This window comes from Papilio xuthus, unplaced genomic scaffold (assembly GCF_000836235.2).
Source record: "Papilio xuthus unplaced genomic scaffold, Pxut_1.1 DF829758.1, whole genome shotgun sequence".
NCBI lineage: Eukaryota > Metazoa > Arthropoda > Insecta > Lepidoptera > Papilionidae > Papilio > Papilio xuthus.
Genome location: NW_013528891.1, coordinates 2573654 through 2589533, shown reverse-complemented (window position 1 = coordinate 2589533; position 15880 = coordinate 2573654). Strand labels below are relative to the sequence as shown.

At 35.0% G+C, this 15880-nt stretch overlaps 2 protein-coding genes across 4 annotated transcripts in view; one reads left to right on the top strand and one right to left on the bottom strand.

Annotated features, from left to right (window-relative positions):
- Window positions 1–1982, top strand: part of LOC106117855 (uncharacterized) — a 10480-nt gene extending 8498 nt beyond the window's left edge. Inside the window, exons 12-15 of the mRNA XM_013312380.1 lie at window positions 4–911; window positions 1034–1151; window positions 1259–1361; window positions 1436–1982. Of these exons, the coding sequence (XP_013167834.1) occupies window positions 4–911; window positions 1034–1151; window positions 1259–1361; window positions 1436–1581 (1275 nt within the window). The 3' untranslated portion in view covers window positions 1582–1982. The remainder of the gene's footprint in view (window positions 1–3; window positions 912–1033; window positions 1152–1258; window positions 1362–1435) is intronic.
- A 1638-nt stretch (window positions 1983–3620) lies between these two features.
- Window positions 3621–15198, bottom strand: LOC106128365 (protein Dek). 3 transcript variants are annotated; one of them, XM_013326732.1, is made up of 17 exons: window positions 15075–15198; window positions 13306–13375; window positions 10812–10912; window positions 9891–9992; window positions 9531–9637; window positions 9067–9208; window positions 8829–8957; window positions 8275–8437; window positions 7999–8154; window positions 7546–7631; window positions 7107–7268; window positions 6497–6640; window positions 6187–6304; window positions 5899–6089; window positions 5426–5578; window positions 4796–4962; window positions 3621–4394 (listed from the first exon to the last, which is right to left on the bottom strand). In XM_013326732.1, exons 1-16 carry the CDS (start codon window positions 15114–15116, stop codon window positions 4954–4956), a joined length of 1875 nt encoding a protein of 624 aa, XP_013182186.1. In that variant the 5' UTR covers window positions 15117–15198; the 3' UTR covers window positions 3621–4394; window positions 4796–4953. The 3 variants fall into 3 exon arrangements, with proteins under 3 accessions (XP_013182186.1, XP_013182170.1, XP_013182177.1); XM_013326716.1 differs by having other exon boundaries at window positions 13225–13375; window positions 15075–15197; XM_013326723.1 differs by having other exon boundaries at window positions 6527–6640; window positions 13225–13375; window positions 15075–15197.
- Window positions 15199–15880: the final 682 nt, after the last annotated feature.

Sequence of the window (15880 nt, the reverse complement as noted above, 5' to 3'; positions counted from 1 at the left end):
GAGGAGGAGATAAAGCAGGGCAAGTTGGCCAAGACCACGCCTGTCGCCGCAGAGGAGATATACAGCAGTCTGCAGCGACAACCCATACCGCGAGCCAAGACCCACGCCGAGCCCCCCGCCTGGCCCAGTATTGAAATGACACACTCCTACCAAAACTACCCCGTCCTCCCCCACACCTGCAACCTCTACCCCACCTACACAGAGATAAAGCCAGAGTACTCCGGCTCAAACTTCCAGAACAACGACACCGCAGTACAAAACGATATCAAGATGCGAATGCCGAACATTTACAATCAAGAAGCCAGAGGATTCTACGAAAATCCAGCGAATATGAGGGAACGTGTCCCCGGACGATCACCCAACTACCTCGCGCTCGAAACTAGGAACTACGATTCAAACGTCTGCAGAAGTCCGAGGAATGTCATGAATAGCAGCCCGAGAACTGCCTACATATCAGACGTGAACAACTCCAACTACGATACGAGTGCACTGGACAAGACTAGGTTACAGAATCCCAATCCCAGTAGCATTTATTCTGAAGACCATAGACAGAGTCTGGGCGAGTTCTCCGGCTACTGCGAGAATGGAGTACAAAATATATACAGTAAATATGGCGAGACCAAAGAGGAATATATATCTGCACTCCACAACGCTCTGGCGAACGTTCAAAGCATAGACAATATAAGGAGTATATACAACGAGGTGGGGTGCGGACAGTATGGACAGAACTGCGATAGGATGTTCCCGTACGCGGGGGGCGGGGCGGGGGGAGGGGCTGGGGGCGTGGCCGCAGCCAAGAAGGCGGAGCAGCGCAAGATGCTGCGCTGCCGCACGCCAGAGATACTGCTCGCGCCGCACTACCTCGAGACATGCACGAAACCTGTCTGCTGCCACTGGAGCGCGCCATACACGTGAGTAAAAATTGTTTGTTCTTACCTGAATAAGTGGACATTTTGAATGGTCATAAATGGCAAGATAATGGCGAGGGATGTTATAATTTTTAATTAGTGTTTGATAAAATAATATTGGTTAGCAACAGAAAGAAGGAGGAGGTGGTAGGTGCGGTGACGGGGCTGGGCAGCAGCGGAGAGGAGTCGGGCGCAGATGGTGCACGAGACACGCCACGGCCCCCTAGTGATATTGACAGCCAGGTAATCAAAAAGTTTTCATCCAAATACCAAAATGTTTTTCACTAATATATCAAATTTTTAAGCAGTATACTTAGCTATGTTTTATACTAAATTGCTTATTTATCTAGATTTCATTACCACGGTCGTACACTCTGCCGCGCGAATTCCGATACTGGCGAAGACGGCCGCGTCTTCGTGACGCACATCTACCCAGCAACAACAGCAGTGACGGTCAGTTTTCAAACAGAATTAAACATGTTTTATAGGAATGTTTCGTTAGTGTAAACTCAACGTTATGATTACAGGCGACGTGGACAGTGGAGACAACGACAGCTCGCGGCAGTCCGAGTGCTCGGGCGGGTCGCAGCCGGCGTCGGGCGTGCGAGCAGAGCGCGCACCCGAGCGCAGGAGACGTCCACACGCACGACACAAGCCAGAAACAGAACTATGATAAACATAACTCTCGGAAAAAGATTGTCGTTTTTTCTGATCAAATTATCTTTAAAAAAATTAAACCTGCACTGACCGTTTTTCCGTCCATACAAGAATATGTCCTTAGGTTTCATATTATTGACTGTTTTACAAAAAAATTAGATATAAAGGTATATTTTTAGGGTTCTGTACGGACCCTTATAAGATCACTTTATTGTCCGTCCGTCTAAGATCCTTTTTTTTACTTGGTTTTGTTAAAGCAATTATATAACAAAAAACGAATTTCACAATTTAAATTATGTAGATATGTAGTACTGTTATATGTGAATGAAAATATCTATACTTTTAAACATTAACGGCTCAATTATTACTAATTTAGTTCTAAGAATCTTTGTATGTCCAAAACTTGTACCTTTTAAAATATTTTTGTAATTAATCTAATGAAATGTATTCAATAACATATTGTACTTAATTGTAAAGTAATTTTGTATTGTACATTGTATATTTATACATATTGTATAGAAAAAAAATGAGGGTAGAAATAAAATGAACTTTTTTTCAAACTTTTATTTATTTTATTATCTATAGTCCAATTGTAAAAGGGGGAACCGGTCACTCTATCACTCCGTGCACTACGCCTCTACTGATCTCGGCCATTTACACCAATGTAAAGAAACATCAACCAAAAAATAAGGTTACAATTCACAAATACACATTTTATGTTGAATTAAAATCTAACTTATACTTAAGGTCGGCGCACACTAACAACTCGGACATGGTCAATGCGAATGCAAGTCAAAGATGCGTCCAAGATAGGAGATAAATATAGACAAAATAACAGAACATCTCCGCTCCGGGACGCATCGAAGGTGTCAGTGCGCGTTGACCTCACTTAAAACTAAATTATCAGCTCAACCACGGACCTAGCGACGGTTTCGGCCACAAGTTTACATCGACTGTTAAACGGAATAATGCAATTTCAGACGCGATAAAATTCAAAATTATTATTTAATTCAAATCGTCTTTACCGCGTCCACATCACAAGCACCTAACATTACAAATAAAGCGACTAAACAACAAAAGAAAATATATTGCAAGTGTATACAAACGTAAATATCCCACAAAACAAGCTATTTCATGTAAAGTGAACTAACAACAAGGGTTTAGGCTACATTGTATTATGCTAATTGAAAATCTTAGTAAACTTTAAAATCAATATTATATTAGAAAAAAAAACTTAAAAATGGATTACATCAATTGTGAATCTACAACATTACTATGTGACATTATGAAAATATGAATTTCATTTGAAAATTACATACATTTACCGTAGGTTTCTGAAATCAAAAATACATAAAACATATTGGTATCCCTGTCTTTCAAAAAGAAAACAGAGACAATATGTTTTATACGTAGATTTCTCGGAAACCCACGATTAATAATATAAAAATTTTCAAATAAAATTCATACAACAATGTATAACAGAGCCGACAATCCAGTGTATTTACACATCTTATAATTACTTATAATAAAAATCTTAGCTGATAAGTTTTGCGATAGAACCACACCTGCGAGATACAACCTATTTACTTTAAAAAATATAATCTTAACACTTTTTTTTTTATTCCAAACTGTTTAAAAACAACAAACAATAAAAACAGGCGTTGACGAAACGACGCGATATAAAATGCAATTTAAAAAAATATATCAGAGATAGAATAAAACAAAAATGTTGTCACGACGTCGTGTCGTTCAGTCGTACGCCTGCATAATACAAATTACTGAACTTTGTACAAATACATTTTCGATACGAGACATTTAAAAAACTATGTACTTCACAATCCTAAGCAAAGTTTGTGAGCCACGTGGTCAATATATAGGGATGTCAAAATGGCCGATACGATTCAATTTCAAACTTTTATATACAACCATAGATATATATCTATATGTATTTAAAAATTCAATATTTTAAAACTATAAAAATATAGCTTTTATTTTAGTCAAAATTATACAAAATTGTAATAATTATTTTATAATGTGATAGAAGTGCGTCATAATAAAACTGTAACCATATTTGGTGTTGTATATAAATTGAATAAAAGTAATACAGACTATGGACATTTTTTTTAATCTGCACTTAACCGCATGGCTCACACACTACCACCAAGGAGGCCGCAATTAAAATCTCCTTACAGGCGCGTTAAAAAGAAAAACTCAGTAATTCTAAAGCGATTACTCTTTATACTTAAACTAGTGGGAATTATACCTATAAAATAGAATTACACAGGCGTGCGCCACGTCCCGCCTCTAAACACAATAAAATATCTCTTCTTTATTCTACAAAAATAAACAGGAACGACAACTGACATCTGACACTTTGACGTTTATGACACTTGTTTTTTTTTAATGTCCATGGGCAATGGCTTTTGAGCCAATTGTTAATGGATTGAACACCAAAGTTATGATAATGCAAGCATTAAATATCAAAATAAAAAAATCTATTTTTTCAGCTATCTAATGATTGCATAAGTCAGTAAAATATGTAGAAAAAATCAAAGACTCTCTCAAGAAGAATTTGTTTTTCTTATTTAACAAAAAAATGTTTTTAAACCTGGATAAACCTGGACAAATAAAAAAAATTTTTTACAATTTTACAGCGGCATTGTCATATCTTGTGAGTCACTTCTGTGTATCTTTAGAGAATGAAAGTAAACAAAATAATGATTAAAATAAGTCGATGTTGCGGCGCGACGGGCGAAAGTTTTAATATTAAAGTGTGGCTTACTTCACTATATTTGCGGCCGAACTGGTCGCAGCTCACGAGGATATGAGCTGCAAGTAGAAAACAATTAATTTTACATATTACAAAATATTTTTATTTAATTGGATAAAATAAAAACTTATGTTATTCAATTTTTTCCATATTATCAAGAAATTTACTTGGTACATAACAAATTAATTATCGTTGATTTCTAAGACCAAAATTCCTGAATAAAACATATAATCACGCCTCATTATTATTTTTGAGAAAACAGACATAAAAAACAGATTAGTCAATAAGGGGAACATCCTATGTTTTAAATATACCAAAAAACAACAAATATCTTAGATCTATGGCGATTTAAAAGCAAAAAATTGCAAAATAAATGTTGATTTTGTGTTAAGATGAAACAAAAATGGAAATAATAGTGATAAAATTATCGAAAGTGATAAAAACAAAAAAAAATGTCTACCTTGTAAGGAAAAGCGGGTGATCATCCATTCCACTTCATTTTAGATATTTTATTCTTTCATAATATATTATTATTATAATAATATATAACTATGTCCTTTTATAAACTATAGGTATTCTATGTAGACATCTACACTCCGCCCCTTAACTCCTAACATCTTAAATACACTGCAACAAACAAACAAAACAACGTAATAACAACGAAAAATAAACATTCGAATATAACCTCCTTCTTTTTGAATTCGGCTAAAAATTAATGCAGCCTAACCATAAACAACATATTAAAAAAAGAAAAGAACATTGGACGCATGCCAAAAAAGAAATAAAATTATTTTAAATGTCTACTTTCAAACTTTGATTAACATTAATATCTAAAATAATTTTTTAAATCTAACTTTCCTACTAATATTATAAATGCGAATGTTTAGATGGATTGATGCAATGATGGATGGATGTTATTACATATCTCGAATATAACTATAACGGACTCCAGTAAAATTTTGCTAAGATTTAGAATAGTCTGGGAGAACGCATAGGCTACTTACTGTTTTTTTTTCTAATATGGCGCGGAAAAATTAGCGTGCAAAAGCTGGTGAGTCATAAATGTTTGTCTATGCGTGTGTGTACATACCGACTTGACTGTAGCCTTGATGAAGTCCTTCTTGTGTGCGAGGTCAAAGTCCGGGTAGTGGCTGTACACCTGCTTGCACACCGTCTTCATCGTGATCTGCTCCAGGTTCGCGCCGTCCAGGATCTGCTTCACGTACTTCTTTATCTCCTCGTCCTAACACAACGCACAATAAACATCTTAATATAACATAATGGTCAGTAAACTGAGCCTTTCAGGCCTTATAGAGCTAAACTACTCATAGGTCTGGAGAACCTAAAAAATTTAGTACCAAGTATACTATCATTGTTAAAAAATGCATCAATGAAGGACCGTTAGGTTCAGGTTCAGACTGAAATATTTTTCCACAGCGTCACCTAGAAAAATCTTTAGCATGTACCAAACAAACAGAATATAGCTTTCATAAAAACTTATTAAAACCCCTTTAAGGACCATAATTACGTCTACATTTTAAAGTATTTGTGTCGTGTGCTTACCGTGGGCGGCCGCTTGGCCTTCTTGTCAGCGGGCGTGTCTGACTCCTCTCCGCTCTCTTCCTCCTCCTCTTCCACCTCGCTGCCCGCCTCCTCCTCCTCCTCACTTCCTTCGCCCGACTCCTCCTCTGAGGATGCCTTCTTGCCCTTCTTAGCCGGTCGACCTACAGGTTTGCCGGCTCCCTTCTTTTTAGCTACATAAATAAACAAATTTTAACAATTTCAGCCGACTTTCTGAATATAATCAGTTCTTAATCAAATATATTAAAGCGAAAGGTGGGTTGTATTTACCTGGCGGCGTGGGCGCTTTTCTCTTGGCAGGTGTTGATTTGGGGTTGCTGACCTTAGCGGCAGGTCCCTTGCGGCCCTTTGCCACAGCCGGCCGACCTCGCTTGCCCTTAGGCTCTTGCTAATGTGCAAAATAAAAAAGAAAAACCTCGAATAAAAACAACGAAACCAAACCCACAATATTCAAATATGTATTTTTATCGTTATTGTTTAAAGAGAAAGAAAGAGATAGCAACGTTTTTCAAGTTTGATAATTCAACTATATTACACGTTTTTGCTCATTGAAACATTCAGAAATGACCCTTATTTTTACCTCAACAAGGTATAAAATGTTGTAACTCACGTCGGACTCGTCGACCTCGCTGCCAGACTCGGCTTCGCTCTCGCTCTCCGACTTGTCGCTCTCGTCCTCGCTCTCAGACTTAGCTTTTCTGCCGCGACCAGATTTGTTTGCCCCCTACAAACAATATTTATATACAAAAACTGTAAAAATTATCACAGAACGTTTTAACGAAGTATGCAGCGTAGTATAAGTCACTTAACATTTAGTGTTAATCTATATAACTCGGGCCTCATTTTGTTTTATAAAATAGAGGCCAGCTCACCCGCAACCCTGACAATGTCAGTATACCGACCACGCAAAGTTGCAGGCAACAACAAGTCATGCGTAAATTATTTAGCAGTACTCGTTGCACATATTGACTAATATGTAATAGGATTTAATATTATAAATGCGAATGTTTGTTTCGTCATGTGGATAGGGTATTTGTTAACTTGCATCTACAGAACTGCTGCATGCATATCGCTGAAACTTGAAATAGATGTAGAACATAGCCTGAAAGAACACAGAGGCTACTAATTAAGTTATTTTTAAATTTTGCCTAGACGAAGTCACGGACTACAGTTAGTTATTTATAACTCACCCGTCCCCTCTTAGCCTTGGGCTTGCGTCCGCGCTTTCCAGGTCTGCCGGCTGAGGAGCGACGGCCGCCCGACTTGCGCTTGCGGCTCGCCCCGCCACCTCCCTCGCCTACCTCCGGATCGAAGTCTGAATCCGCCTCTGAGCCACTCGGATTAAACGAACCCTATGATACAAACATTTATTATTTTTTAAATAATCTTACTAATATTATAAATGCGAATGTTTACAAGGATGGATGGATGTTTGTTTGAAGGTAATATGAAATTGGCATGCATATAGAACATAGTCTGGAAAAACAGATAGGCTATTTTTAATGTTTTTCTTAATTCCGCGCGGACGGAGCAGCGGGCTACAGCTAATATTTGAATATTTTAACAACCATAATCTAGTATTAAGAGATCAACCTTGAAGTCAATAGTCATCAAATAATTAAAACTTACATCTGAATCTTCGGAACCGTCTGTTTTAGGTTTAGGTCCTTTGATTTTCGTCTCTGGATCAGTCTCGTATTCCTCATCTGAATAACCTGTTGAATTACATAATTACATGATTTCAAACACAAAAAATCTTTAAAACAAGCAAATTAGGTTACAAATTTCTTTAAAACATCCGCAAATATCAGGCGAATGATAATACTTACATCTGACACATATTGTCGTCTCTATTTTTGTTAAAGGTAACAAAAGGGATGCCAATCTTACTAATATTATAAATGCGAATGTTTAGATGGGTGGATAGAACCTGAACGGATATGGATGAAATTTGGCATACATATAGAACATAGTCTGGAAGAACACATAGGCTGCTAATTTTTTTTAATGCCGAGGGCGTCCGCTCTTTACTTTATATACAAATGTGACTATGAAGGCCCACTGTTTCGTTGTCCCACATACCTCTGTTATGCAGTTTAACGGCTGCAGAGCGGCGGGGCCGTCCCCCGGGCGCGGTCTGTGTGGGGGCAGGGCGAGCAACACCACGTGCATGCGGGCTGTTCGCACCCGGCTGCTGCAGGAAACCTACCAACCGCGCCGCTAACTCCGATGACGAACCTAATATAAAGATTAAAACATTTGTTTACTATATTTGAATACCCGAAAAAGTGTAGTCAAATAGAGGTCCGTGGTCTCTGCCTACCCCTTTGGTTTATGGGTGCTGTATATGTAACAAACCTTTTTTATCCAAGTCTAGCATCTCGCACATTGTACGCAACTGTTTGGGCTCCATCTTGGAGGTCTCTTCCAGCTTTGCCTTGTAGTCAGCGGAGCCGATGGCCCACTCATAACCTTTGAACTTCTTTATGTTGCGCTTCACGTTACGGTCAAGGCAGAGTTGCTGTAAATAATTTGTTTATGTATTGATCTACATCAATCTTACTTCTTAACGTCTTACTTATTTTACTAATATTATAAATGCTAATGTCTAGATGGATGGATGGATGTTTGTTTAAATGTATCTCGAAAAAGACTAAACAGATCTTGATGAAACTTGTCATACTTATAAAACATAGCCTGAAAGAACACGTAAGCTACTAAATAGGTTTGTTTTTTAATTTCGCGCGGTCGCAGTCGACCGACTGCGAGTACCTAAATATTGTAAACAAATTGTATATTTAACCATATACATCCACCGCCATGACACTTTTTATTAGTGCAAAGACAACAAAATATATCTATACAAGTAGATATAATTATTGTTTGATGGCTATTTGTCATATAAAACTTACTCCATATAGATATTGATGCAGTAGCTTCTGATCCTGAGTCTTGAAGCGGGAAAGGGAGACCTCGACGTTACTGATATGGCCCAGGGGAGTGCCTTTACCCGCCGGCAGCGGTACTGGCGGCTCCGTCGGCTAGTACATAAAAAAACAAATATTAAGTAAACATTTCGAATATATTTGTTATGAAATTATTAATAAAGGTGTACTTAATTATGTATATAAAATATATGTAAAATTTTACCTCCTTTTTAGGTTTAGGTTTAGGCGCCTCTACTTCCTCTTCTTCCTCCTCCTCCTCCTCTTCTTCACCCTCTTCCTCGTCACCTTCCTCTTCCTCTCCATCGTCTTCTGCGTCTTTAGCTTTTTTAACCGGTTTCTTTACTCTATTGAAACAAATGGTGTATGACAAAAAAAGAATGAAACTAGTTTTTTTCTTTAATATCATAAGGTAGAAAACGTACACAGTGAACACCTGAATTCGCAAAAATATATCCTCAATTTCAGACAGATTTTCCCGTCCTTCCCTTATAAAATTATTGTGAGAAGAAAAAGGGAATTAAAATTAGGCCTGAACCATTAGTATTTTTCCAACAAGATATTTTAGAAAATATAAAAAATAAGAATGTATGCTCGGAATCCAAGTTTTAGGATTGCAATTTGTCTAGATCTTTCTTACATATGAATCATAATATTACAACATCTTACTTGTCTTTAGCTTGTTTCTTGTCATCATCTACTTCATCTTGTTCATCGCCCTCTTCTTCCTCCTCCTCCTCCTCTTCCTCATCTTCTTCGTCTTCTTCCTCAGTATCCTTATTCATTGAAAAAATAAATTTATAAACAGAAAACAAGCAATCATTAATAAATCTAGATGTAGCCTATTGTAACATATAGTTCAAAAAATAAAAATCGAAACACTTCGAAGTCTATTAAGACGTAAAACGGAACCCTTATAGGATCTCTTTGATGTCCGTCCGTCTGTCAAACCATTTTTTCATAAACGCGTGAAGGTGTCAAGCTGGAATTTATTATTACATTGTTTTAACAATCTTAAAAAAAACTGACCTCTTTCTTGGGTTTCTTTTTGGGTGCTAATTTCTTAGACGCCTTATCATTTTCCTTAACATCTTCTTTGTCATTCTCGTCATGGGTTTCTCCGTTCTCCTCCTAAATATCAAAATTTTTTGGATTATCTTTAGAAAAATGAAAAAAAAATTACATTGACATGAGTTGTTTACGAATGAGAAAATCGCACCTAAGATGTCTACATGTAAGCGTTGGTTTCTGATACTAAAATCTCTGTATAAAAAATATATTTTACAAAACAGAGATAATAATATATTTTAAACGGGGATTTTGGTCTCGGTAACCCACGGTTAATAATGTTTACACATAATTAAAATACAACAATTTAAAATCTTCCAGAATTGTTATAGAATATAGAATTAAAATCACATCCAAACGTTTACATATCCTATTAAAAGGAATGAACCCCTCATCTAGCAATTAATAGCATTTATTAAGTATTAAATGCCCGTAGAGATTAGACTAACTCGTCAAACGAGGGGAATCCCGTCGCCATAGCAACGCCTACATAAACATATCCAGGACGCTTCTGTGTTTTTATTTCACAAGTCTTGGGTCTGATTGTTTTGTGATTTTTTTTACTATTGTCGTGCAAATTTCCGCATTAACGAAGAAAAATATTGAAATGACGGCAAACATCTAAAAACTTATGTCCAATGAAGTCAATGGTCGTAATCGTAGAGTTAACCATGGCCTACCGCTGCCTAAAACATACCTTTCTCTCAATTTCTTCATAATAACAGTATTTTTTTGTTTTTCGTCAACGAGAACCCACCGTATTTTTATTACAGTTATGAAACAGCATAGATAATTTTTCCGACAATGATAAAATTAACTTATATGCAGCCAGGTTATTTTTTTAAGAATTTTTAAATTATTACTTTTTAAATAGTCACTTACCTTTAAGTCATCGCTTTTAGCATCCGTCTTGTCATCTTTGGAGTCTTCACCGCCTACGTCGTCGTCATCCTTCCCGTTGGCTGTCGTCGACTTTGCGTCTCCTAAACGAGGTAGACCATTTATTATAACATAATTAGTCGATACTAGAACGAATTATACGTGAATTTAGCTGTTATTTAATTAGATTAAAATATTTAGCAGTATACAAACTGTAGTTCGTGATTCCATTCACGGGGAAATAAATTAAAATTGAATTAGTAGCCTATGCGTTCTTCCGAACAGCAATATATGTGCCGAATTTCATCTGGATCAGTTTAACCATTTTAGAGTTACCTGATAAAACATCCATCCATATAAACTTTCGCATTTATAATGCTAGCGGTCGCCTGCAACTACGTCTTTACGGTTTAAAAAAAAACAGTAGCATACACGTCGGTGCTTGCGGAGAGCCAAACAGCTTAAAAAAAGTTTTTTCGTTGTATTATAAGTAACTAAAACATAATGTTTGTAAAATATTTTTTTAACTGTGACAGACAGACACTACAACCTTATTGTATATATATGAGATATACAAAGGAGTTTAAAAAATTGAAACGCAAAAACGCTTCTATAATTTCAACCGTGGGAATTAATTGTCGAAACATTTGTACAAACATATCGCTATCTCTGTTTTAGCAAAGAGAATGAAAGAGATAACAATATGCCCTGTAAATGTACTTCGACATTGTAAACTCAGTGTTTATCACAAAAAAGTTTACATTTTAATGTCAATAACAAGTAGTCCATCAACGTGCAATCGAGTAAAAAACTTTCTCCTCTGTATTTTTCCGTATACAAACGTATTTCAAAATGATTATGTACTTTTGTAAAACAATTCTGTTGAAATATATTTGTATATCTTTTGACGAAATCTTATTAATTCTTCTTACTAATATTATAAATGTGAAAGCATAGGATGGATGGATGTTCGTCAGATGTCGATGAAATTTGGTATACATATAGAACAGTCTGGAAGAACACATATATTATGGTTTTTATTCGCGCGGACTGAGTCGCGGACGACCGCTAGTATTATAAATGCGAAAGTTTAGATGGATGGACGGATATTTGATAGAAGGTATCTTCACAACGCCTCAACGGATCTTAATAAAATTTGGCACAGATATATTCTGGAAGAACACGTAGGCTACTTATTAAGGTTTTTTTAAAATACCGGACGGAGTCAAAATGTAAACATATTACGTACATTGAAGCTTTTATTAGCCTTCAAAAAAAGAGTTAAATTTCATTTAACTTTTATTGCAAAATATATTTTTTCCTTCTGTTTACTTATGCTAACAATCTTAATAATCGGCACTGACACAATTTTTATAAATAGAACTTAAATATTTACATAAGTTTACAAACTATAGTCTTATAGTATAATCTTTTTTCTTACTTATAAATGCGAATGTTTGGATCGATGGATGGATGTGTGTTTGTAGGTATCGCCAGAACGGTTGAACGGATCTCGATGAAATTTGGCATACATATTGAACATAGTCTGGAAGAACACATAGTCTACTAATTGTTTTTTTTAATTCAGCGCGGACGAAGTCGCGCGCGGCAGCTACTTTTGAATAAACTTTAGTATAAGACATTCACTTTTATGTTTATTTATGAAAAAAAAACTTACCTTGTAATATGATATATGCCAGACACACGTAAAAAGTTAGTAACGTAAAGCGCGATAAACTTTCAAACCATCAGGGAAAAGCGGTGTAGGCAAACACAGACATTTGTTATTCACTTTATACCAAGAAATTCATCAACACAACTCCAATAGATGTTAAATACATTAATAAAATAGATATTTTTTAAAGCAGCCTATGACTTTTCCAGTATTTTTTTTTCAGAAACATAATAGATAAATTCTTTTAAAGAGAAGTACCTAATTTGTAAGGTCTTGGACATGGAAACAGCACTTGAAAAAAAAAAAAATTACATAATGAGTCAAACATTATGTTAGAAAATAGATTTGTATGTATTTGAATATTAATGAGCTTTTGGCCTTGAAATTAAAATACGTATAATAAGCTCAGATGATGTAAAGAAATAACCTAGTTACGAATTTGACAATCATTGTCTTTTTTGAGTCATGATTTTTGTATAATTTTTTATGTTTTTTTTTTAACATGACCATTTTTTTTAAATGATCTCATTTTTTAGTCTATAGTAAAAATGACGTAGTTATGACTGGGACTCTCGGGATTTATTAGACTGACATGATTTTTTTGCATATTTTTTTGTCTATCATTGCTTTTTTTTCATTTTCACACCCCATTATGAATTTAATGGACAGACAAAACAAGCCTTGGTTAGTTGTGATATAGATGAACACAAATCAGCAGACTATATAAAAAAAAATCCTGACCTTCTTCTGTTTGTTTCTCGTCCGTGTGATTTTGTTCTACATCCGCTTTACCTTGTGCGTCGCCTTGAGCCACAGACTCACCCTTAGAGTCCTGCGAGGATTCATCTTCTGTTGTTTGACCGTCACCAGCAACTGATTTCTTGTCTTCATCCTGTATGGAAATTATATTTATGAGATTTCATTCCTAATTTTAGGATGTTACAAATTTAATCATATTAGACAGTCATATTTCTTTATGCATTGTTAACACATTCAACGCCACCAAATGCTTACAGAATTCATTTTCCTATGAAAAAATATTAGTGGTACTGAATGTGTTAATTACATTTTTTACTGTGGTGAAAAATATTGTCGGTTGCTGGCTTGAAAATTCTAGTTTTCATGAGCCGTTAGGGTTGTCAAAACTGACATTTCCAAAATCTTTTGATAACTAGCTTTTATAATAATTACACTTTGATTTTCACAATTTTAATAGTTTTCTTAATAAATGTACTATGGCATTATAATATACCAAAGTGTGGGTTAAAAAATAGATTTAACATTACATACTATGAAGGCATTAACATATCATATTTCTTGAAAATTTTACCTCTATGTTAAACTTTCCTAGCTTTTTTTTAATTTTTTCAAATATGACACCTATAGCATTTATATAAAATTTATATTTAGGTGTGTACACAATCATATTTTTACAAGCACTTTTTATATTACTTATGTCAAGTCATCCTGATATAAGTGAAGATTACATTAAATTATCATTTCAGTTTGATTGAAGGAATCATATAATACATATATAATTAAAAAAATTATTGTAATAATAACTATTTCCATCACCATAAGGTTAATGGCTGATATAAAATATGTGATAAGTATAGATAGTTGGCTTACAATTTCAATTCAATCTTACATTTTTTTTTTCATAATTCACAAAATAATTTCTTTTTACATCCAAAATAAAGATTAAAAAAAATATCTTATAAAAATTATAGTTTTGTAACAGAAATCACATCAAACTCTACGTCTTGATACCTTTGGCGTCGAAGTTTTACGTACTTTAAACGAAAATAGATCTTATTCCTTCAGCATAAAACATATATTTCAATGTTTCAACCTCTATCGCTATACACTACCGTATTGTCTATGTGCAGTATTTATACATACGTATATACTTAACATCTATGTAAGAATATTATCGAAAATGGAGATTTTCTCAAATGCTAATTTTACATTTCAGCAACTTTATAGTTAAAAACATTGCGTAGATAATTGAAGTAAGTCAAACACGTTAATACGCAAAAAAATATCCAAGTAGAAACCAAAAGAGGTCATGAATAAAGGCCCCTAAACCGGAGTCTTGAGTTTTATTTACATCGCTTGCCGCGTTTCGAGCGTGTATAAGAAGGCGCGAGGTCGACGTTCAGTGGAATAACAACATATCTCGGGCCTCCGAATAGAAAATTCGCAAGAAACAAAATATCAAGGTCATGCGGATTTCCTATCAATGTCATATAATATCGTGCACATTAACAAAGGCCCTGCAACGAAATGCAAAGGGGCGGGGGTGGCCAAAATATGCGAATTCTTGAAAAATATCCCATCAGAATCAGTTTCTTTGACTGATCAGAACAGCATTCACCGTTTTTAATGCATTTTATTGACTTATATCACAACCCTCCGTGGCGTAGTTCCCGCGTTTAGCGGGAAGCGAATGTTCTGTCAGCCATGTTGAGACGCAGGCAAACATTTGTGATATAACACGGAAATAACATCACTTCACAACTAGAAATGTTCTTAAAAGACGCGCACCAATACAAAGAAATGAAATTAAAATATATATTTCACAACTATACCTGATTATCACTGATTTTTGCTTTATCGGTATCACCCGACATTTTTCCTACGAAGAAATTGAAAGCGAATTCCAAGCGTCTTCAAACACCGGACAACACAAATGCACGCACCCACAACATAGAAAAAAAAAAGTTTACGTTCCGTTACACCATTTTCATTTCTTTGAAACGAATAGTTTTTTTAGTAAAATATTTTTATCAATAATCAGGTGAAGAATACCTTAATTTTTATTTTCGTGCCGTTAAGTTTATTTGTTCTTATCATTATCTTTTATTTAGATAGGCAGTTTGTCACTAAAAAATTAAAACTTATTTCATCTAATACTAACTGATGCTGGCGACTTCGTCTGTATTATATATGTAATGGGATAATACAAAGAAAATAATAAAGAGATCTTATTTTCATAGGTTGCTTATTTATTCATCTACAAATTTCCTCGTAAATGTACAAAGTTGAAAATGGCTGACAATACAACAAAAAGTTACTATTTATTATTATATTAATTACTTTCATGGTCATGGATTGTTTTTAATTTGATAGTAAAAATTACATAACGACAAATATGTAAGGATAGAAGCAAAGATAAATTACTATACATTTGTACATCTAGTGATGGGTAACTCAACCATAATTAATAACCTTCAGGTCAACTCACGATACACATCTGAGAGTCAGATCATTGAACCGGCAATAACGGTAGAAACCTATGTGTGCTGAACTTTTCAACCAGTTCACAACTGATTTACATATACCTCTAAATGAGACTTTTGCCCAAATCGCATCATATTCCACTCTGTAATCTGAA